This window comes from Mus caroli, chromosome 3, assembly GCF_900094665.2.
Source record: "Mus caroli chromosome 3, CAROLI_EIJ_v1.1, whole genome shotgun sequence".
Classification (NCBI taxonomy): domain Eukaryota; kingdom Metazoa; phylum Chordata; class Mammalia; order Rodentia; family Muridae; genus Mus; species Mus caroli.
In genome coordinates this window covers 86,173,333-86,196,022 of record NC_034572.1, presented here as the reverse complement: position 1 = coordinate 86,196,022, position 22,690 = coordinate 86,173,333, and the positions used below count along the sequence as shown (strand labels likewise).

At 39.9% G+C, this 22,690-nt stretch overlaps 1 protein-coding gene across 2 annotated transcripts; it reads right to left on the bottom strand.

Moving 5' to 3' along the window:
• Positions 1 to 11,684: 11,684 nt before the first annotated feature.
• Positions 11,685 to 21,746, bottom strand: LOC110291683 (peptidoglycan recognition protein 3). Of its 2 annotated transcripts, none has more exons than XM_021158927.1 (7): positions 21,635 to 21,746; positions 19,642 to 19,843; positions 17,443 to 17,561; positions 16,645 to 16,797; positions 15,097 to 15,295; positions 12,521 to 12,639; positions 11,685 to 11,884 (listed from the first exon to the last, which is right to left on the bottom strand). In XM_021158927.1, the coding sequence occupies exons 1-7, from the start codon at positions 21,708 to 21,710 to the stop codon at positions 11,706 to 11,708; spliced, it is 1,047 nt and encodes a 348-aa protein (XP_021014586.1). In that variant the 5' UTR covers positions 21,711 to 21,746; the 3' UTR covers positions 11,685 to 11,705. The 2 variants fall into 2 exon arrangements, with proteins under 2 accessions (XP_021014586.1, XP_021014587.1); XM_021158928.1 differs by having other exon boundaries at positions 11,706 to 11,884; positions 19,642 to 19,839; positions 21,631 to 21,710.
• Positions 21,747 to 22,690: the final 944 nt, after the last annotated feature.

Sequence of the window (22,690 nt, the reverse complement as noted above, 5' to 3'; positions counted from 1 at the left end):
ATCTATGTATCTCTAATCCCTCCAGTAATTGACTGTAGCCATTTTTATTTAACCAATAATTTTAAATAAGAAACAAGGTTTGCACAACAAAAGCTGCTAAATATGAAAATATACTCATAGGCCTAGACCTTCAGGTACAGAATTTAGCATTACAATACATAGCAATAGACTAAACCTCAAAACACACACACACACACACACACATACAGACTAAAACAATTAAACATTTGTCTTTAAGAAATTTCAAACTAAAGCAGCAATGACATACCAGTATACATCTTTTAGAACAAATAGACTCAAAAGATTGACAACACTAAGTCCTGATGGGCTGATGGAGATAAAAAAAAAAAAAGCCTTCACTGATTTTTGGTAGAAACAAGATGTGTCTTTAGGAAGACAGATGACAATTCCCTATGTTGGTAAAGCATTGTGCATACAATTCAGCAGTTATTTTCCTAGGGGCATAGCTGAAGACTTTAATGCTGTGTGCATATGGAAACACTCATATGGATATTTAGAACAGTTTTATTCATAATCAGAAGAACCTAGATATAGGACTAGAGAATAACTCAACAGTTAAGAGCACTTGCTACTCTTGCCAGTAAAAGAAGTCAATCTTCAATGACTACTGTTTAATTCTAATTATATGATATTCCTGAAAAGAAAAAACTATGATAATAATAATAATAATAATAATAATAATAATAATAATAATAATGGATTTACTGGTTTAAATATGTGACCAGGTTTGAATAGGAAAAGCAGGGGAAGTTCTAAGGAAATGAAACCATTGTGTGTGATACTACAGTTGTGAATGTATGAGAGTGGATTTACTGAAATCCATTGACCTGCACAGAACTTCATGTGGTTTTTAATGCATGCACATTTTAATATTATTTGGAATGAAGGGAGAACTTGAATATAGAATGAAGGGCATCATTTTTTAATGCATATGGGTATTTAGTCTGCATACATGTCAGTCAGTATATTTTGTGAGTAGTTGGTGCCTACAGAGGCCAGAGAACATCAGAACTCTGGGATTGAATTTACAGTTTAAGCTGCCCTGTGGGTGCTGGAAATTGAACTGGATTCTGTGGAAAAGCAGCTAGTGCTCTTAATCATGGAGGCCTTTCTCCAGCCCTGAATGTGGTTTTAAAATACTAGTTATATTGCACATGTGTAAAGCAAATTAATTGACAGCATTGGAGGGAAAGATGCTTATCTAAGTAATTTAGCCATTAGCAGTCTCTAAAATTAAAGGCAAAGCAGACTGAATGTGAACATATTGTTTTCCTTAAGGCAGTTGTTTGCCTCAGATGGGTGATTCTAATACTAAGAATTAAGTCAGACAAATCACAAGGATGGTCATTTTGCAAAATACCTGGCCAGTACTTCTGACACAAGGTTGTCAAAAATATAGGATCTCTAAGAGAACTTTCACAGGCACAAGGAGCCTCTAGAGACACCACAGCTACATATAGTATGGTATCCCCAATGGGACTAACTCCAGAATAGAAGGACATAAGATTCAAGAAAACAAACATGAAATGGAAAAGTCTGGTTTCTTTGGAAAGTCAGTTTTTTGTTTTTGCTTTTTTTTTTTGTTTTTTTTTTGTTTTTGTTTTTTTTTTTTCAAATGATGTTTTGCTGGGGAATGCGGGTGGAAAAGTGTTTTGTAAAGCAGACCCATGAAAGAAAGTTTTGCCGAAGTAGACACAGGTCTGCCGAAGCAGACACATGACACATGAAAAGACATTTAATGTTTAGAAAGAATATAAATGTGACACCATCGACAGTGGAAGCTAAAGCATTGGCTTGCCTTGTTCCCCCTCGCTGGTCCTCTCTGACAATTCGCAGGTATTAGTTCTCCTTCTATTGAATTGCTTGGCTTCACTTGTGGTGACTTCATAAAAAGAAACTCACCAAAGAACTTCTTGTGAGATTCCTGTGGCTTCTTGCCAATTGGTGAAGCTCACTTTTTCATCTGCATTGAACTGTCCTTGCTCATCCATGTGCGGTGTCTGCTGAGTGGACTGGACTGCAGCTGCTGATTGATGTGTGCTGTTTGCTAGTAGACTGGACTGAGAACAATGAAAATTGGAGTTGCCCCACAGAACTATTTCTAAACAGGTCCATTTTCCCTGTATCCTAATAACCTTTCTTTTCCAGTACCTTTGGTGAATGGTGTGCTAAAGGGGAGATTGAACATTTATTAAAGTAGGTTGTAAAAAGTTTATGCTTACGCAAACAAGAAATATTTAAGACTCAAGGATCTGTCTGGAAGAGAAGGTAAGAATATAGTGAGAGGCAGAGGTGGTAGATGACTCTGAGGAGACATCTTCTGGACACAAGAGGGATGGTGCACATATGAACTTAAAGAGACTGTGACCGCACACAGAAGACCTGAACAAGGTCAAGCTACACAAACTCCCAGCATTGAAAAAGGGAACTGGACACAGAGTCCCACCACAATTCAAAAGTTTATTTGTAATATAGGAAAGTGAAAAATAATTTTTCTCCAATGGCTAGGATCTGGATACATCAATTACTCTCCAGGGCAGGCCCCATGCCCAAGTGTAGTTGGCCAAGACAAAATGGACTCCATGTTTTTGTGTGCTTTTTACCTTTTAGTTTAGTTTGTATTGTTTATTTTTGTTTTTTGTTTGTTTGTTTTTATTGTTTGCTTTGATTTTTGTTTTGGAGAGGTTTGGAGTTCTTAGATCAAGAGAGAAAACAGATGAAGCAGTTGGGTAGACAGATGGGGAAGATCTGGGAGTAGGTGGAGAGGGAGGAATAATTAAAAATAACCTGAGTAATTTTTAAAACTAAGAAAATATGAATAAACTGTGAATTTCACTTAACAATAATCTAATTTTTCTATAAATCGAAAGCTATTTTAGAATATAAGGTTGATTTTCAAGCACTATAAAATGAATAAAATATAATAGATGCAACAAATTTTGATATTCTTTTTAACCCAACATGATCTAAAATCTTTTATTTTAACATGTAGCTAATATAAAAAGTTATTAAACCCTTTAGATTCATTTCTTTCATACTAAGTCCTCAAAAATCTAATATCTAACTTTAGCTAGCAGCATATCTCTGTTCAGAGCAGATGCCTTCAAGAGCCTAGAACATGAGCTATAAGGTTAAATGAGGTAGCCAGACAGAGAAAGACAGAAACCATATTAGTTCATGTATATGTGAAATCAAAACTAGTCAAGATCATGGGAATGAAGATAGAATGATGATTTCAGAAGGTTGAAGGGAAAAGAAATGGAAAGGTGATAGACAACCTATACTTCAGTTATACTACATAATTTAAGCCCTGAAGATCTACTATACAACTAGCGGTACACTGTTATACACTTAAATTATTTAAAGTGGTAAATCCTCCGTTAAGTGTTTCTCCAGTCTTAAAATAACAATATTAAGACCTGAAAAGATTTTGGAAAGCAATGGGCATAGTTAAAGCCTTGTCAACATGATGACTCTGTGTGAGCATAATTGTCCTTAAACTAATAAAGTGATCCACATTAAGTATATTCATGGTGTTTATATGTTAATAATATTTCAATAAAACATTTTAAAAGAAAACCAAAATAGCTTGTGAACCAGATGTGGCCCATGGCTACTGCGCTGGTGCATACAGTTTCAGAATAATGTTGCACACTATGCTTTCACTGTTTATTCTGTCCTCTTTCCCCACCCCAGAAATCTGTGCATCAGTGTGTTATACAGCAGTGAAAGACAGCTGTCAACAAGAAATCTCAGGATGAGTAGGAAGTGAGCCCAAAAGAGGAAAAGGAATAGACAGCTCAATGCTTTGGAGACCTGGGTCCTTATTACTGCTTACAAAAGGAGACTAGATAGGAGGCTTGGGAACAAAACAAGGTGAGTCTTGGAGATAGCTATGTAAGGCCAGAGGCTGCAAGAGTGACCCAGAGAAAACAACTTGTCCAAAGGCATCAGTGGGACTGGCAGGAGACCTGGCTTGGGATCTCTGATTTCTGAAATCTCAGAACCCACTGCTCAGGTACCAGCACCTCAATGTGCCAATGACAGATTAGCACAAGCCACAAGCCCCAGGATGCCAGCACCATACCTATACCTGTAGAAACTGACTTTCGGGTTGCCACTGGCTATGGTTCCTCTTGCCCCATCTGGACACAACTTTCCAATCCATCAAAGGCAGGAAGTCACCTGCTAGTAGTTCAACATCTGCCAAGGTTCCCCTTCTCCCCTTCCATCCTTCAACCTACACTGAGCCAGCTCAGTTCTCTTGCACCACTGACAGTGGAACAGGCCAAGAACCCTAAACTCCAAAGCATCTCAGGCAGGGAAAATATCTCTGTTACAGAAGATGCTGAAAGACTCACTCATGCCACAAATCTCTACTGAGTTTCCTGGAAAGTTGGGGAAAGTTTTCAGTTTTCTAAATTTCTATTAATGATGACAGATATGAAAACCCCACACTATTAAAGATACAATTCTAGATGGTCCACTATGGAAAAGGAACAAGCTTCTGAATGGACATATGGGGAAGGGGCTGGGCATGAAATTTGTGTTAAACACCAAAGGATGGCTCATTTATTCACCAGCCATGTGAATAAATGAGTGTAGGAATACTGCAGACAATAAAGTCAGTCAATATTGAAAAGGCCCTAATATCCAAAGACTTTAAATGGGTCTCCTGGGAGGACTGGACCCCTGAGGTCCTTCACCCCATTCCAGTTGATTGTTTCTCTAGAGAAGGCAATATTGTCCTCCTTAGTTACCCAGCTTAAGAATATATAATTACTTTATTCTTAAATTCTTTTGTAGTATTTTAAGTTCCTTTCTTTATTTCAAATATCAATCCAGAGAGATTAATTATTTCCCAAATTTGGCAAGATAACAAATTAAGACAGTTAAGGACACACCCTCAACTTCATTATAATTAGAATCTTTTCTGTGTGTGGTGTGTCTTCATGTTCATGTGGTTGTTTGTACATATGTGTGCAGGTATATGTGCACATGTGTATTTTCAGAAGCCAGAGGTTGATGTTAAGTAACTTTCTTCATAATTATCTACTTTATTATTTGATACATGGACTCTCACTAAATGTAGAATTCATAGACTGCCTGGGCTGGTTGGCCAATGACCAGGGATCTGTCTGTCCCTATGCCATAGCACTGTGTTTGCAGAAATCTTGTGCTGATTTTTATGTGTGTGCTGGGGACTAGACTTAGATCATTGTGTTTGTAGAATAGGTGCAGTGACCTCTTCAGTCCCTACATCTAGAATATAAAACAAAAACTTCTGTGACTGTGAATAACATCATATATTACATTTCCTAAATCACCAGAAGTCCATGAATTGTGAAGTAAAGAGGTAAAGGAAGCATCACTGGGTGACTCACCATAATACCAGAAAAAAAGTCTGGAAATGTGAAATTCATCACACACGAAAGATATCTAAGAACAGGGGGGCATTGTGAATGGTGTTAATCCAGCTACTGGATATCCAATACCCTCTTCCAGTTTCCACTGACATCATGAATGGATATGGTACATAACTATAGATGCAGGCAAAACACTCACATGAATAAAGTAAAACTTTTAAAAAAGAACAAAGTTAAGGGATATCCTTGCCTTCTAGCCAAAAATAAATAATTTTTTATCATCATAAGAATACTAGGGGTTCTTTCCGGGCGTTGGTGGCGCACGCCTTTAATCCCAGCACTCGGGAGGCAGAGGCAGGCGGATTTCTGAGTTCGAGGCCAGCCTGGTCTACAGAGTGAGTTCCAGGACAGCCAGGGCTACACAGAGAAACCCTGTCTCAAAAAACCAAAAAAAAAAAAAAGAATACTAGGGGTTCTCAGTAATCGAAATGGACTGCTAAACAGCAATAATGAACAGTGCTGGTTAACACATAGCACATGTATATGCACTTTCCTTTTAACACCAGTTCCTCTTCACTCAGTTATAGACTTACAAGACTTGGAAGATGGGTAGTACTTGTTCAGTGCCTTTATGACTGACAGAATCAATAGAATCAAGACAGGCATGCAGGCATACTAAGAGGGTAGAGGCAGAGGAATTCAGAGTTCAAGGCCATCTTTGATTATACAGTGAGTTTGAAGCCTGCCTGGGATACATGAGATGCTTTCAGGGATTATAGACAGCTGGAGTTAGGTCCCTGCTAAATCAACAAAAGATAATAGCAAAGAAATAGGTACTGAACCTCAGCTGAGTCTGGTTTTTGCCTGTAAAATGGAGACAATGTTACCATCCTGTTCACAGTAGTAGTCTTCTGTAGGTCAAGTTGGGAGAGCTGCATAAAAGTACCCTGGGCAGGTTGCCCAATACACGCAAATGTTTGATGGGTGGATGATTATCTGAGGATAAAGAAGTGAGCAATGACAAAAGAATTACAGAACCAAGATTCACAGCTATTTCAACAGATTTGAATGGACAAACCAGAGTCCTTCAGTGTGGGTGAACAACATGCTTGTGAAGGCATGATGGGGTGAGAGGTGGGATAATAGCGTGCTTGATAAAGTGAGGGCCCATGATGTGATATAGTGGCTAGACAAGTAAGACCATCCTAGGAGGCATTGCAAAGGTTAACAAAGATTCAGAAGAAGAAGAGGAGAAGGAGAAGAAGGAGGAAGAGGAGGAAGAGGAGGGAGAAGAGGATGAGGAAGGGGAGGAAGAAGAGGAGGAAGAAGAGGAGGAGGAAGAGGAAGAGGAGATGAACCTAAAACTACACCACTGACCTAAAATTTTATATTTAACATCAAGCAAAGCATATTGTTAGTTCAAGTGAAATATTTGAATTTAGTTAACTCTGACAGGGACCACTGATGTTTGTCACCAGCTATAAAGGTTTGAGAGCACCCAGAAGACAGTTGGTATAATAAAGAAATAGTGACCCATTTCAGCATTGATATGTATTTGTTGTGTGACCTTAAGAAACTGAATTGATCCCACAAAATCTATCCTATTTCCTTAAGTCTGATAGGAAGCTAGCTACTGATCTGCAGAGCTGGGGATTAAACAAAATCACATATGTCATGCACCCAGTACAGAGCACATTCATGGATGGGACAAGCAAACAACAGAAGGCCCTCAGCCACTTACTGGGTAATTCTCTTTTGTAGATAACTGCATTTCACTTTAACCCTGTGTTAAGTTCCCTCTAATCTTTCCATTTTTGCACAGAAGGGCCCTTCTTTACATCTCCTCAAAGGGGCGTAATAAATACAGACTCCGAGAAAACAACTGCATTTTCACCTGCTTTTAAGGCAGACCAAGAAAGAATAGCAGCTAATGTTCACTAAATGTGATGTAGCAAGTCTGAAGTGCTAGCTGAGCCCTACTATGGGGCAGACTAGGGAGAGAACATGACTTAACATGGTTTCCTCAAGAGTTTATTTTTATTTTATTTTTATTAGATATTTTCTTTATTTACATTTCAAATGTTATCCCCTTTCCTGGTTGCACCTAGGAAAACCCCCTATCTCATCTCCTCTCCTCCTGCTCACCAACCCAAACACTCCTGCTTCCCTCTCTTGGCATTCTCCTACACTGAGGCATGAAGCCTTCCCTCAAGAGTTTATAATCTAGTGGGAAAGTCAAGTGTTGGATGCAGGAAAAGAGGGAAGGAATAAAAAACCAAGGTATCCAGGCAGTAGTGGCACATGCCTTTAACCCCACTCCTTGGGAAGCAGAGGTATAGGCAGATTTCTGAGTTCCACGCCTGCCTGGTCTACAGAGTGAGTTCCAAGACAGCCAGGGCTACACAGAGAAACCATCTGTCAAAAAACCAAAAAGAAGGGCTGGAGAGATGGCTCAGTGGTTAAGAGCTCCGACTGCTCTTCCAAAGGTCCCGAGTTCAAATCCCAGCAACCACATGGTGGCTCACAACCATCCGTAATGAGATCTGACTCCCTCTTCTGGTGTGTCTAAAGACAGCTACAGTGTACTTACATATAATAATAAATAAATAAATCAAAAAAAAAAACAAAAAGAAAAAATAAACCCAAAACAAACAAACAAACAAAAACAGGATGCCAACGAAGGCCAATATGAGTCAATCTTAATTTGGTGACCTTAAGATGTAGACTTCTAGAACTGGATACAAGCTAAACTTGCAGATCAGTAGGAATTCCTAAGCTTTCTTCCAAAATAGCCATATCACTTAGGTCAGTGGGCCCCCAGCTTCCCTGAGAGGAGCCCCCAGTTTCCTGTCCATAAAGAGACTTATTACTTCAGTCTACTATGAAAAGACCTCTAAAAGTTTATGCCTCACCTCCCAGGAATTGCTCTCCCTCCCACTACTCCTTTCTTGTAATTAATGCCTTCTCTCCTTTAGTTCCTGCCCTTTTCAGGTCTGCCTTGCAGAACCCGCTAGGCTAGAAACACACCTGGACCAGCTATGCCTGACTCTAAGCTCCTGAAAAACACACACCTTCCTTAGAATCACCACACCCCTGGCCTTCTGCCCTTTTCTTCCCACTCTCCAGGGTCTGTGGTAACCTCAGGGCACAGCACAGGTGATTTTCAGGGTCCAAATGAAAATGATCCCTGAGTATCTCCAAGCTAAAATTTGATGCCACCGTGCATTCCCACCATCCTGTTCCTTGTTCATTCTAGAATAATTTTGGAGAAAAGGCAAAGGCAGTGGCCAGAAGGGCCACACAGAGATAGAAAATGAGATGCATTGAGAGACAGAGATGTAGCAAAGATGTGGGAGGGAGAACAGCAAAGAGAAACAGTGGAGAAAAAGATACAGAAGTTTAGATAAGACAGGCCAAATGACAAGGTGGAACATGGAAGCTTGAGGGGAGGCATAGCAGAAGGAAGAGGACACAGGACAATAGCAGCAGGTCATGTGCTCTCCAGGCTTGAAGCCCTCCCCATAGTAAGGTCACAGACTTCAGGGTGGGACACATATAGATCCTGGAGAATGACTCTCCAGATCTCACAATTGGTAGGAATGCCACCACAAGGTGGAGATAAGGAGTGGATTAGAATGAGAGCTTTAACTTGTAATGAATCTGGCAATCACAGCAAGTGGGCTGGGCTGTTATAACAATGCTGGGATTTTCCACTCTGCAGCAAGTATCCAAGACTAGCTAAGTGGGAATTCACCACCCTCCTGATAGCCCCAACCATTCTTCATTCCACAGATGCTTAGTTGGCGACAATAATGCACCTGGTCCTGGGTGGAGCCTTGGAGATGTTCCAGCAAACAGCAGATACTGCTGCCAGGGAGGCCAGGGTTGTGAGGGGGTAACAGGAAAAGGGATAAGTCACCAAGAGACCTGCGAAAGTCTGTGGGGACCAGGAAGGGGGTGTTTTGAAAAAACTAACCTTCAGAAAGTAACTTTAAAAGCAAGAGGCATCAGGATGGTGGATGAGCATAGGCGGGCAGAAGTGGTGGGAAGATGAGTCTGTGGTATTTTTACTCAGTCAGAAGGAGGGCACAGTATGCTTTCCACAAGGGGATGATGAGAATTATGCCTCACCCCAGAACCAGAGTATCTCCTTCTATTAACTAACTGGATGAAGAAAAACAAGCCACAGGCCCGCTTGTTCAATCTTATGTAAAATAGGGACTTTGTCCTTTGTAGTGTTCACTTTTCTGGAACTAAAAGAAACCCAGCCTTTCCTGTACTCCTAGTTTAAATTGTAGAAAATAACCAAGTCATTGAGCTCAGGAACTGGGTCCTCCCAAAGAAGGCTAGCAGTCCTGAGGGACATGTCAGTGCTCCTTCCCCATAGGTTCCCTCAGACCTGGCATTCTGTGGGTGCACCTGGCTCCTCCTTGCTCACCACAAACCTTGAAGTCTGCTGACATAGTACTCCCCCATGTGGCTGAGGTAGGTACCTAAGAAAGCACATCCTTCCCCTGAGAGTCAAACAGGAGTAATAGAGGAAAGCACTCTACAGACCACGACGACAAGACTGTGCATGCTACAGCTGAACATTGATTAAATGGCAAGAGTAAGTTCTAAAAATCCCTGCTCACATCCACTCATTTAGACTGCCTATCAGTCGTTGGAGGCTGATGCTAGTATATCCCTAAGGGGGTACAAGGAAGTATTTCTCAATAAAAAGACAGAGGAGACAAACTGCCTGTAATAGGCTGCCACAGAAAGGTCCTTAAAAAAAGCACTTGCCAGCTGAGTGCTCTGGGTTTAGTTAAAGCATAAATTTAAAATCCTAAAAGGTGGATAGTTTGGAGTAAACACCAATCTAGAACACACAGGCCTCACAGAGCAGCCTCTGTAAGAGCTGTCAGAGATGGGGGACTCACTAATTCCCTTCCAAAGCCAATGAGTCCCTGAGACCTGAAAGTGGTGACTAACTCAAAGAAAAGGGATCTCCTCTTTGAGGGATAATTAAGAAAAGTCAATAAATCAATATTGATGACTTAGTTGTGTGTTTCTTTAACAGAATACTCGAGAATGGGTTAATCACAGTGGACAAAGATTTATTTTGTATAGACTGAACTCTGTGAAATTCAAGGCCACCATCTGGCCAAGGTCTTCTTGCTGTTTCATCCCGTGGCAGAGTGGGAAAGCATAAGAGAGACTGTGTGGGGGGAAACACACTCATTTTATTAACAAACTCACTTTTACAGCAACAATATTAATAATTAGCTACACCTAAAAAGGTCCATCTCTAACACTAATGATTATTAGGGACTGGGTTTCTAATACATGAATGTCAAAAGGTTCATTTCAAACCTGGCAGGTGCCTTTGGGTGAGACATTTTCTTAACATCTCACGACTACAACTATAACTACTTCCTGTACGAGAGGTGTTCAATTCCTCTTTGCTGGGAAGTCTGTACCCAACCTCCATCCACACAGAAAGGACTCTACTGTCAAGAGACTCTGACAGAAAGGCTTCTGAGGTTTGTATTCTATCTATCTCTGCTGTGTAAATCAGGAGTGGCAGGTGTGTCTCTCCTAAGCTGTACCCACTAGACAAATAGTTTTTTCCTGATTACATTCCTGGGATGCTTTAGGAAAAAATGACAAATGAACCCAGTCAATCTAATGACATTCAAGGGAAAGGGTCTGTAAAAAGAAAAAAAAAATCGGAGTAAATGTGAGGTGATAAGAAATGTAAAAACACTCTAAAGGCAAAATCCCAATACTAGCAGTACCAAAGGCAGATTTGGGGAGTTCTGTCTCCCCTATAATGATAAAAAATTCTTCTCCCTGGTAAGAAGGAACTGATGGGAACTGAGGGTCAACAGAACAGAGAGGCTTTGATCTCTCTCTCTCTCTCTCTCTCTCTCTCTCTCTCTCTCTCTCTCTCTCTCTCTCTCTCTCTCTCTCTCAGTTCAGCAGAGACCAGCCAAGCAAAAGGTGGACCACAGACACTGCACAGCACCTGTAAGCACAGGTCTGCCTGGTTGGTCCTCAGTGAACTCCTAGAACAAGGCACAGATGACTGGAGACACAGAATCCATTACAGACATGTCACCACAGCCAACTTGAATCTCTGGGAAGGACCAGGGTAGATTACTGGAAAAGTCCCCCAGGAGACCTTGAAGGATATCCATAAGAGAATACTGTAATTGCAACACAAGAAAGAGTGACTAGGTGACACTTTGAATAAGGAGGGAACAGAGGGACTGAGCCAAAGTGAAAGATTCCCACCAGGAGAAAGAGCATCCTTAGATGGGACTGTAGCATTTTTCAGTGCTTGAAGTGGGGCCATGTCTTGATGATGTTGTACAATGCCTGTCCAGGGGACAGGATGTTGGACACATCACTGTGGCCCATTAACAGGTAGTTGGGGGTCAGGTACCCTTTGGCCACAGCACACTGGATCAGGCTCTGGGCTGCCTTCAGTGAAGCTTCATTTGGAGGCTTTTCTGTAAAACACATTTACCCATGATCATTAAGATCTCAGAGCTGCTGGGCTACAGCAGTGACAAATACGTAGACTCCACTCTTTCCATCTCTTTTCCTATCCTTTCCTACAATCACCATAGCCAACAACTAGTTAGGACAAAACAAAGCCCAAACAAGTGTGTTTTCTAATTCCATCTGGCCAAAATTTCTTTAGAATATTAAAAATTACCCTGGAAAAGAACATATAACATGACACAAATTCTGTGTGTGCAGAAGAACTACAGATTGTTCTATGCTTTGTCATCACAGGCAATGACACATTCCCACATTATTGCTACTGTTAATAAGGAAATGCACACATTTCCCAAATGAAACATCAAATTTTCAAAAGGCCTCTTTTTTTCCCCTCCATTGTTCCATGATTACCTTGGATATAGTTTTGGATGGATGTGGCTGAATTGGGGACAAATATTCTATTTGGGATATGCTTTTAGTAGCAGTCATTCTTTATTGAGAATTTTAGTTAAATCTAAAATATTCTGCTGAACTACCATGTACTTCCAGTGTTCATAATACTATCTCCATTTTCCCCATGTTTCCTGAGTATTCCACATGGTACTTAATTGGGACGAACTCTTTGCCCTACTATGTCTCACCTATAAAGTTTCCCATGAAGGCAATTCCTAGAGCAATATCGTTGTATCCATAGGTGTGAGAGCCTTCAATATTCCAGCCAACTCCTTCATATACTTCACCATCTTGGCCAACTAGAAAGCTAGGGTTGGGTAAAGGAAAACAAAGAAATCAGTGTGAGGAGCACAATTTGCTTCATCCACTCTAATCCTTAACCCATTCTTTCATCCATTTATCACACACTGTCCAGATATGCCACAAGTGCTAGTGTGCAGAAAAGCAGAAATCAAAAGCCAAAACACAGTTCTGTACTTGGCCTTCATCCTCAGTCCTGAACCTAACTCAGCCACAATGTCTGTGATGCTCCTCAACCTTCTGAGCAATAGGCGTTTTGACCATTGATCCCTTTGGTTCTGCAGCACTCTCCTCCATAGGCTTCTATAGACAATGCCTTCCTCAGTCTCTCTCTTTTTCAGGTGATCGCCATCTCTCCTGCCTTCCTTGAGCTACTGTGATTCTTAAAACCCAACACTTTCTCCTTAGGACACTGGACTAGCTCTTCTCTTTCCACTGAGACATTCAGCCACGTTAAACAATCATCCACTCCCACAGCTTCAACTATTTTCTGTAAAGTCCACTGGGTCTAGAAAAAAAAAAAAAAAAAACCAAACCAAACCAAAAAAAAAAAAAAAAAAACCAAAAAAAAAAAAAAAAAAAACAAACCTTTTTACATTTTTTGTAGCCAGAAAATAAGGCACCCTCTGAAATTCCCCCTTTTCCTTCTCAGAGCTCCGGTCAAGGACTACCCACCACTCATCAATTGTGTCTCCTACATCACTTTTAAATTCTTCTACTCCTCCATACAATAGCCATTGTCCAACTCCAACTTGATTACTGTAACAGCACCCTGCCCAGGGTTTTGCTTTTTTCTAATCTACTCTTAAAATCATACCCAGGAGGCTGGAGAGATGACTCCACAATTGAGAACAACTGATGCTCTTGCACTGGACATGGGTTTGGTTTCCAGCACCCACATGGCAGCCTACAACCATTTGTAATTCTTGTTACAGAGGATCCGATATCCTCTTCTGACCTCTGCAGGTGCTGGGTGTGATTGTGGTACACATACATACATGGAGGCAAAATACACACATAAAATGACATAAACAAATCTTCAAAAAGCTTTTAAAAGGGTATGGCTTTCCACAGTCTCCAGCTCCCCTTCATATAAAGTCAGTTTTCATTAGTTTTACTTTTAAAAAAATCTACATAGCAGTCAGACTCCTACAGCCCCCACCTTCACTACCTCTTCCTTTGTAAGTCCATTTTTAGGTCTGAGTGGACTGTGTTTTATTTCCTCAAGGACTCATGCTCTGTTCATATCCCAAGCCTTTGAATGTGTTGTTTTTTAACTATATCACTTCCTTTTGCCAAGCATTGCCCCCTGCCCCCAAACCTTATTCATGTTCCATTAAGGATAGTCCTCTTCATTAGCCATTCTCTGATACCTATCATTCCTCCAAAGATTTCTGGGCTCATCTTATCGGTGCCTAGATCTTCTTCCATCACTGTGCTTAACAGTTTGCATTGTTATTGTTTATTGTTTCTCTAACTCTACAGTTTGATGGCAGGTTTAAAAGTTGGGGAACAAGAATCAACTCAGCTGGTGTTTGCCAGTTTGTAATATCCAAATTTGTAGTTAGTTCCCTATTATCTGCTGTGACTGTATCCAAGACTATGAAAAGTCCTGAAAAATGAAGCAGGTTCTCTCCAACATACTAAGAGGTCTGGAAAGTCAGATACAGCTAGAGCATCAGTGACACAGTGCAGAAGCAAACTCATCCAAAACTAGCCACAAAATTCATTTTTTAAAATTCCTAATAAACGTGAGTAAGGGAACAGCCTCATAGAAGCAGGGGTGGGGAGCATGGGATAGGGGGTTTTCAGGAAACCAGGAAAGGGAATAGCACTTGAAATATAAATAAAGAAAATATCTAATAAAAAATTTTAAAAACCCTAATAAACAACTGAAGTGGATTATTTTCTAACCCCAAGTCCCACCTATGAAAAGCACGAGGAATCCTCTACATATCTTCTGCTATTTAATTAAACCAAAATGTTTCTCTAAGATGATACTGGTATGAAAGGAACCAGAAGAGAACATTGTATCTCATTCTCTGTCTTCAAATATAATATGTTGTCCCTACTATAGAGAAGAGACAAAAGAGCCCAGAGATGTTACAATTCCTGTGTGAAGAGTAGCGGAAGACTAACAAGATTCTAATACTAGAGAGAACAAATTGGAGCTGGCCACGACCTTCTTTCCTTATAGTTTAGAACAGGGTATATAAGAAGGCATCATACTTCCTTGGGGTTCATAGTTTTGCTTTCTAGTTGCTTCTTTTTCATGATTTGATTATTGTGATGTTCCCAATCACAATGGAGAACATGCCTGAGCAGTTAAATAGCCCAAGCTATAGCCTGAATTCTACTCAGTCCATATTCTTGCAAGAATAATGTATGGCATCTGTGTAAAACACCTGCACTCTGCCAGCTTTGCTCTCCATGGCTCTGAAGAAACAAATCATTTTCCACTTACTGATATGCAATGTCGCAGAAATCTTGGTTATCTATGTGAAAGGACTGTGTGTCTCTTACACGAACCAAACAGTCAGCAGACTCATTGCAGCTTTCCCCAGCAGTGTGGATGATGATGACAAATTTGGCTGGAAGGTTCATCTGAGGGCAATGTGTCTCTCTGGCTTCCCAAGCAGACCGTGGTGTGATATTGGGGCATGCTGCAGCAAAGTGAAAAACCAAGAGGATAAGAATTTTCTTTGGACTGTTATGAAAGCAATATACAGCCAGAGGGTAGTCCACACAAGTCTCTTGTGTCCTGAGAATATGAACATCTTCTAATATTAATTTCCAGTAGGAGTATGGAAAGGGCAGCTGCCTGAATCAGTGCATTTTAATGGCATAGAAACCAATATGAAAGCTGAAAGGAACAGACTCATTGAACAGAGGCACAACTGTATTCTTCAAAACACAGGATATCTATATGCTCATATGTGTTCCACATGATAAGGTAGATATGTGCAAATCAGTTACTCTTTAAACTGATCAAGTTTATGTGAAAAATATGAATTCTATAAAGAACGCACAATGTTGCAAAATTATTATTATTGAAGAGAATACCAGTCCAAATGCAAAGACTTTTTTTGTAGAGATTTATAATTTTAAAAAATGAAATTTAAAGTATCAGTTGTTCTGAGAGAAAGACTGTGTTAGCAGAGAACTAGCATACTGGAAGTGATTATTAATTTTATTTGTTTTAATTTACTGATCATTCTTTCTAAACTAGCATACCATTTTCATTATTCATTAGAATAACCATTATAAGGGCAGTATGAGATATAAAGTTCAATTTTATCAACACTGTGGCATTGGAAAAGGTTGGCTGGCTTTGGAAAGGTGTGTCTGTGTGTGTGTGTGTGTGTCTGTGTGTGTGTGTGTGTTTCCACAGTATATGTCTACTCATTTCCTATGTCTTTTTTTTTTTTTTTTGGTTTTTTGAGACAGGGTTTCTCTGTATAGCCCGGCTGTTCTGGAACTCACTTTGTAGACCAGGCTGGCCTCGAACTCAGAAATCCACCTGCCTCTGCCTCCCGAGTGCTGGGATTAAAGGTGTGCGCCACCACCGCCCGGCTCATTACCCATGTCTTACTTTCCTCTCTCACATCCACAATATCCAACACATTTCATTTGTATCTTGATCACTGAAGTGCCTATTTCTTGATGGTAGGAGTTAAGATTATTTTTTTAAACTGATGTATGGCAATGTAAAGATTTAGTGTTTCTTGTAGACTGTAAAAATATGAGTATACATTTATTTGTGGTAAGAATAGGTTCATGACAATAACATTTTTGTGAGTTGGAAAGGCCAGGGAAAACATGTTTTCTTAATGTCTCCAATTAATAGGGATGTTGTCCAGTGGTGGAATACTTATCTAACTTCCCAATTTCATAGTTTTGGCACATGCGAGATGTTCTAGGTCCAAGAAACCCTTGAAAGTCTAACAAGAGAACATCTCCAAATGTAGCTGGGAGTGATGTAATGCAGGGTATGATAGGTTAAGGGTCTGACCTTTTTTGGGTATCTCTGAGTGTTGAGGAACCAAACAGGTCTCTTCTTTTAAGAGAAATGGCTGAATGTACTTGGGTGACAGGTAGCCATTTTGGATGGCAAAGAAGATCAGATCCTCTGTAGCTGATAAAGCAGCGGGACTGGGATTGCTTCCTTCATCGGAGTAATATGAAATAAAAACTGTTAGTAAGGAACTCCATCCTAGACAGTACCCACAGGGAGTGCAAGTCTCTACCAGATCTGAGTGACTGGTAGACAGGAAGAGAAAAGACAGGCGGAAAGATTTCTTCGTCAGAAATCTAAACAACCACAATTAGGAATATCTTGTAAGGGCCAAACACAGACTACTCTTTTTTCCTCGTTTTGGCCTATTAGCCTTCAACATCATCTCTGCCCTCTGTTATGCTCTGGTTGTGGGTGAAGGGTCATATAAACTACTTCAACGTCCTTGCTTTGGCTACTAGCCTCCATTTATCTCTACCAATAAAGGATACTAGAAGAAATAATCCATGATGTCTGCCTCTGGCAACTAAAATATTAGTAGCAGATGACTTCACATTCCATTGTCCATAACTATGAACTCTATGTAAGAGGCAGATGCAGCAATATATCAAGAAGTATAGACCACAGATGAGGAAAAACTGCAGTTCATAGAGTGCAACAGCAGAAAGGATTTCCAGAATCAGTGGTTATCAGAGATGGCAAATTCAATGTAGGCTAAAAAGATATGTGCATTGAGAAAAGAAGCTGGAGGAAGTGGGTGGGCCACTTTCTGGGTCTGGAGGAAATTACCATTACCTATCTTACTGCCAAAGAAGGCAATGCCCAGGGAAACATTATTGTAGCCTTGAGTGTGCAAGCCTTGGACATACCAACCGACACCTTCATACACCTTGCCATCATCTCCAACCAGAAAGCTGCCAAGGAGAAATAACGATTTAGTGGTAAACCTCTGTATTAAGAAAATTCATTTCCCAAAGTGGTTGTAGAGGCTCATAAAAGAATAAAGTTTCAATAACATAATGGGGAACAGATAATTTTAGATCTAAAGTAATAGAAATATATTTCAATTTTGGTTTTGAATTAGATTATATATGTTTTCCACATGTAACCCCCTGTAGATTACATGTGTTTCTCAGTTAAAAAGTACTCCTTTCATCTAAAGTAGAATTTGAATGTGTGACTCTACAGTGCCTGAGGATAATTAACTCCATCTTTTCAAGTACTTCTTAGTTAATTCATTATGTTGTCATTATTGTCTGAGATGGGCAGGCTTTGGAACATGCTCTCTACCCTTTAACCAGGTTTGCCTGAAACTTACTGGAGAGCCTAAGCTGGTCTTAAAGTCATAGCAATCCTTCTGCTTCAGAATCATAAGAGCTATGATTACGTTCATCCCTACACCTAGCTGAATAATAATATTTTTTGTTTCTGTTTTTAACTATAAGACCAAGCACTTGAGTATTCTTTAAACAACTAACATCAACTCAAGAGTTTCTTTATACTGACTCCACAGATTCACATAGGTTCTTAATCACAAAAGATATTTTTTTGTTTCTTTTTTGTTCGATTTAAAACCATGTCTATATTCTTTTATTCCACTATTTAAAAAAATATTTCTGTCCATTCTGCTGTTCTCTTGTTTTCAATCTATCTTAAAAATGGTGTTTCATGACTCTTGGTATATCCAATCTTTTACTAAATCATGAATTTCAGAGCAAACTGAAAAAAAGAAAGAATTATTTCCAAGGTTAAGTAATGCCACTGCTCCAAGGGAGGCTTTCACCTTACTCTGAGAACCAGATGTCTTTGGAAGCATGACCACCACTTTTATTCTTTGTGATGTTCCCAGCAATTCTTCTGTCACTTCTTCAGAGACTTTGACTAGCTCAGTGTGAACATTCCCCTACAGTTGCAATAACTTCACTCTCAAAAGGATGTTTACATTGTGCCTGCAGAAACCTAATTCTTAGAGGCAGAGCAATTGGAGTGACTTAGAAACACCATGTTTGAAGTAAAGGAACACTTCAGCAAAAATCTAGGAGTGATGGGAGATAGTGGCTGGCAGATAAACTGTAGTTAAGAAAGTGAACACAACTTCCATCGAGGTCTGCCCGAGGTCCCTGGCTACATACAGATTCAGGTGGTGCAGCAAGTCTCCACCTGCTCTTATTTGCATTTAAAACTAAAAATACATGAAAGCACAGACTATCCTTTTCAAAATGGATACTTCAGAAGCTATTTCTACTTGCATTTTAAATTCCCACCTTACTCTTCTTTCTTCATATAATGGTGAGCTTTCTCATTCTTGAGGCTAATGAGAAAAACTTGGGGGCCCTCAATAGAACCCTTAAATACTCATTGCACAATGCAAAAGTCTTTTATGCCTCACACTCAATTTTAACACAGGGTTTCTTCCCCATCATTCTCTATGCCCACTCTTCTCCTTGTCTTACTGAGTGGTTATTCACATTAATAAATAGAAAAATGCTTCATGAATATGAGCTCTGACTAGAAAGAAGCACATAAAAGTGGGCTGTATCAACACACATTTGTGACACAATTCTGAATTCATGCCCCTTGCCATGTGCCACTTTAAACAAATTCTTTGGTTTTCATGGACTGTGGCATTCTCATTTAGTTAATGAAAATAGTAACCCTTCTCCTCCACACTGCTCCCAGTTCGGTAATAGCAATAACAACCCTTGTAATCTGTCATGCTAGGAGCTTGCAGGGCTGACGGCACTAGGTACAAAACTTTCTGTGTATCCTTTCATGATCTTCCAGAGTAAAAGCATCCTTGAATACATGGCTTAGAGTTGTTCCTCCTAATGACTTCTAGATCTTATTTTTGTTCTTTTTTTTTCTAACACTCTTCAGTCATAAACTCAGCACAAATGAAGCCCCCAAAATAGAAGATGGAGAATAAGGAAAAAAAAAAAAAAGGAGAATGCTTCAAGAAGTAACATTGATTTGGAGACCTGGTCATCCTCTTACTTGAAGGCAATGTCACACCAGCCTTTGTTGTGGACATATTGGGACTGTAGGACCCGCAACGCCTGGCTGCAGGTGATCTGATCTTGGCACTGAATCCTGGTAACTTGCTCTATGATGAGGTAGGGCACAGGCAGGCTCAGTGGGACTCTGCAGGTGAGTGAACTTGCTCCCCACTCTTTTCTGGAAACTATGGTAGGGCTGCCTGTAAGAGAGACAACAGATCAGCATGTAACAGACCCTACTCAAGACATTAGCTCCCCAACTATGGTATATGCTAGCCCTGGAAGGTGCTCGTCCTCTCACAACTTCCTATTCTGATCTCTATAGCCCAGTCTTGACCCAGAAATCATCCAAATCTCTTCTCCTCTGTGTTAAATTGCCTGGTTTGTAGGAGCAACTGCTGAAATTGTGAACCTCTTTGTATTTTTATGAATGGGGCATAAGAAATACGGGATACAAGGAGTCAGAAATGAGCCTAAAGAAAATTATTTTTATAGTAATTTGTCTAAACTATGGAGACACACTGATTCACATATTTCTGTCTCAAGAACAAGTTTGTGCTTCATAAATTTGTTAAGTTTGATTAAGATAATGGCAACCATCTTAGTTTGTACTACTATAATGTGTACCTATGGTTCTATTGGTAGTTATGCAGGTAACCTAGGGAAAGCAACAATGCTCTAACTAAGGATGAGGAAAGGCTTCAATGCTCCTAGAGGGTGGATTGAACAAAGGTAGATATAATTAAGGCCTCACTAGGGCAGGATACTGGTACAATTATGTCCACAGGACCCTGGGAAATAAAGAATAGCCATCATCCAGTAAGGTGTCAGATACTAAAGCAGAACTAAGCAAATGACTGAGGCCCAGTTTCAACTTATTGCCACACATGGACAAATCACTTCCCCATCAGGCCTTTGTATCCTTATCCACAAAACGAGAAGATTAATTCTCTACTCTTTAATCTGAGAGTTTCTCCAGCACTAACTTCATGTAACCCAGTAGCGTGTCTACTTAAGAGTAGAAGGCCAAGAAATCGCTATATTATGGCAGATAATGTGACAATATGCTAGCATAAGAATTACTAAACTCAGGTCCATTTAATTCAACAGAATTCACTTATATTTACTTCATGTCTAATCACTTTATAAAGGGGTGAAACATTGAGATGTTGTAAAGGCATCCCTTCCCTGACAATTATTATTTATTTATGAATGTTCACCCTGTGCTAGGTTTAACTATGATGATGATGATGATGGTGGTGGTGGTAGTGATAACAACAAAGAAAAAGACAAGTTGGGGAGACAATTAGAGCTATAAATTACCTCATATTCATTATTTGAACACTGTGTTAAACCTTTATAGTCAAACTGATTAGATGTAGAATAATTGAAGAGAAAAAACTCTAAGCATGTCTGTAAGGGATTATCCAGATTGGGATAGTAACACTGGGAAGATCTGTCCTTAATTTAGGCAGAACATTCCATTAGCTGGGGGACCAGACTGAATAAGAGGAAGTTGAACATTCACTACTCATTGCATTCCAGATGTGGAAACAAAGTGACCAAATGCCCTAAGTTCCAGCTACTATGTTTTCAGACCATTCTGGTATGTATACATACAAGCGAACATATGTAAAACATACATCATGGAGCTACACGTCAAAATAAACCCTTTTCTTAAATATTTTGTTACAGAAAAGTAATCAATATAATATCTAATTGAATCATCAATAACAATTCTAAGAAGTGGTTGATGATTATTTAATATTTACTAATTTCACAAAATCAGATAAGAATCACATATTAACTTACGAAAGGTGGACAATCACAACAGCTGGCAGGACTGGAAATTTGTCAATTCCAGAGCAGTACAACAAGTGGCAAAGCTGTACATGCTCTAACAAAGACAATACTGGGAACACTTCTGCCACACAAGAACAGTTATGTGCGATTCAATAAAAGCACTTCTGATAAGAAGAAAGAGAACTTACCACAGGCCAGGAGACTGAGAGCCAAGAAGCCAAGAAGCCTGAGCAACATCTTAGAGTGGTCCCAGGGCACCAACATGGAGTCTGACTGGCAGTCCTGGAGGGCACTGGTCCTAGAGAATACTGACAGTTAAAATGACTATGCTAACTGCATGGCACTCTGTTTCTCTACTCTCTAGGTCCCTTCTGAGGGCCAGCACCTGGCTCAGGATTCTCAGGGCCAACTGGAGATGTCAGTTGTTCCATAGATGTGAGAATCCTATTGTCTGTATCTATCAGACCAGGCCCACCTTTCCAGAGCCACATTCTGCAGACCCATGAGACATCTGTTCCTTGAAGTGAATGTAGCTGATACTGAGCCTTTCACAGTGGACAAATGAAACTATGTTTAAAGTCCTTCAGTAGTAGTAGTAATGACCCTATATAAATTTCATTTCCCATGCTACAGTTTGTATTTGGCCCTTACAAAAGTTCCAATAAGACAAAATTCCTGTAAGACTCCTCTTTTTTGTTTTTTTTTGTTTAGAGAAGAATACTCAGAAGCACTAAATAATAAATAGGAACAGGTATGGGCTCCATCACTGAGTTCCACTAGACAACCAGAAGTATGGAAAGCCATAGAGTTAAGTTCCAAATTCTAAGTCACTGAGGAATGATCAGTCAATCTCTACTCTAACATGAAGATAACAACCAGCTATTTCCTTTCACTAATCACATTCTATGGTCCAAATATGTGTGAGGACTCTTTGTATACTTTACTAAGCCTCAATGTGACCTGTGAGAGCATTAATTCACATACTCAAAATTCCCAGTGGATATGGACAGAGATTGCCCTTCTTAGCCAGACCTGTCAGATTCTAAGGCCTCTACTAGAAACCCCAATTTCTGCCTTTGTTTCTGATTGTGGATATTCTCAGCAGGGTCTAAGGTGTAAAGTACAGGACTATTTTGATGCTCTGTGGATCCGAGAATCTTATCTACTTTTGTAGGCAGGAATGATCTGCTTACTCACACTTAGTATGAAATGTCTACTCCCTTGGCTGTGAACTCAGTCATCAA

Excerpts from the sequence above, each read along its gene's own strand:
- LOC110291683 (XM_021158927.1), bottom strand. The coding sequence starts at position 21,710 with ATGTTGGTGCCCTGGGACCACTCTAAGATGTTGCTCAGGCTTCTTGGC. Across the intron at positions 19,844-21,634 it reads TCTCAGTCTCCTGGCCTGTG|GCAGCCCTACCATAGTTTCC; the intron begins GTAAGTTCTCTT and ends TCTCTCTTACAG. Across the intron at positions 17,562-19,641 it reads TGGTGTGACATTGCCTTCAA|CTTTCTGGTTGGAGATGATG; the intron begins GTAAGAGGATGA and ends TCTCCTTGGCAG.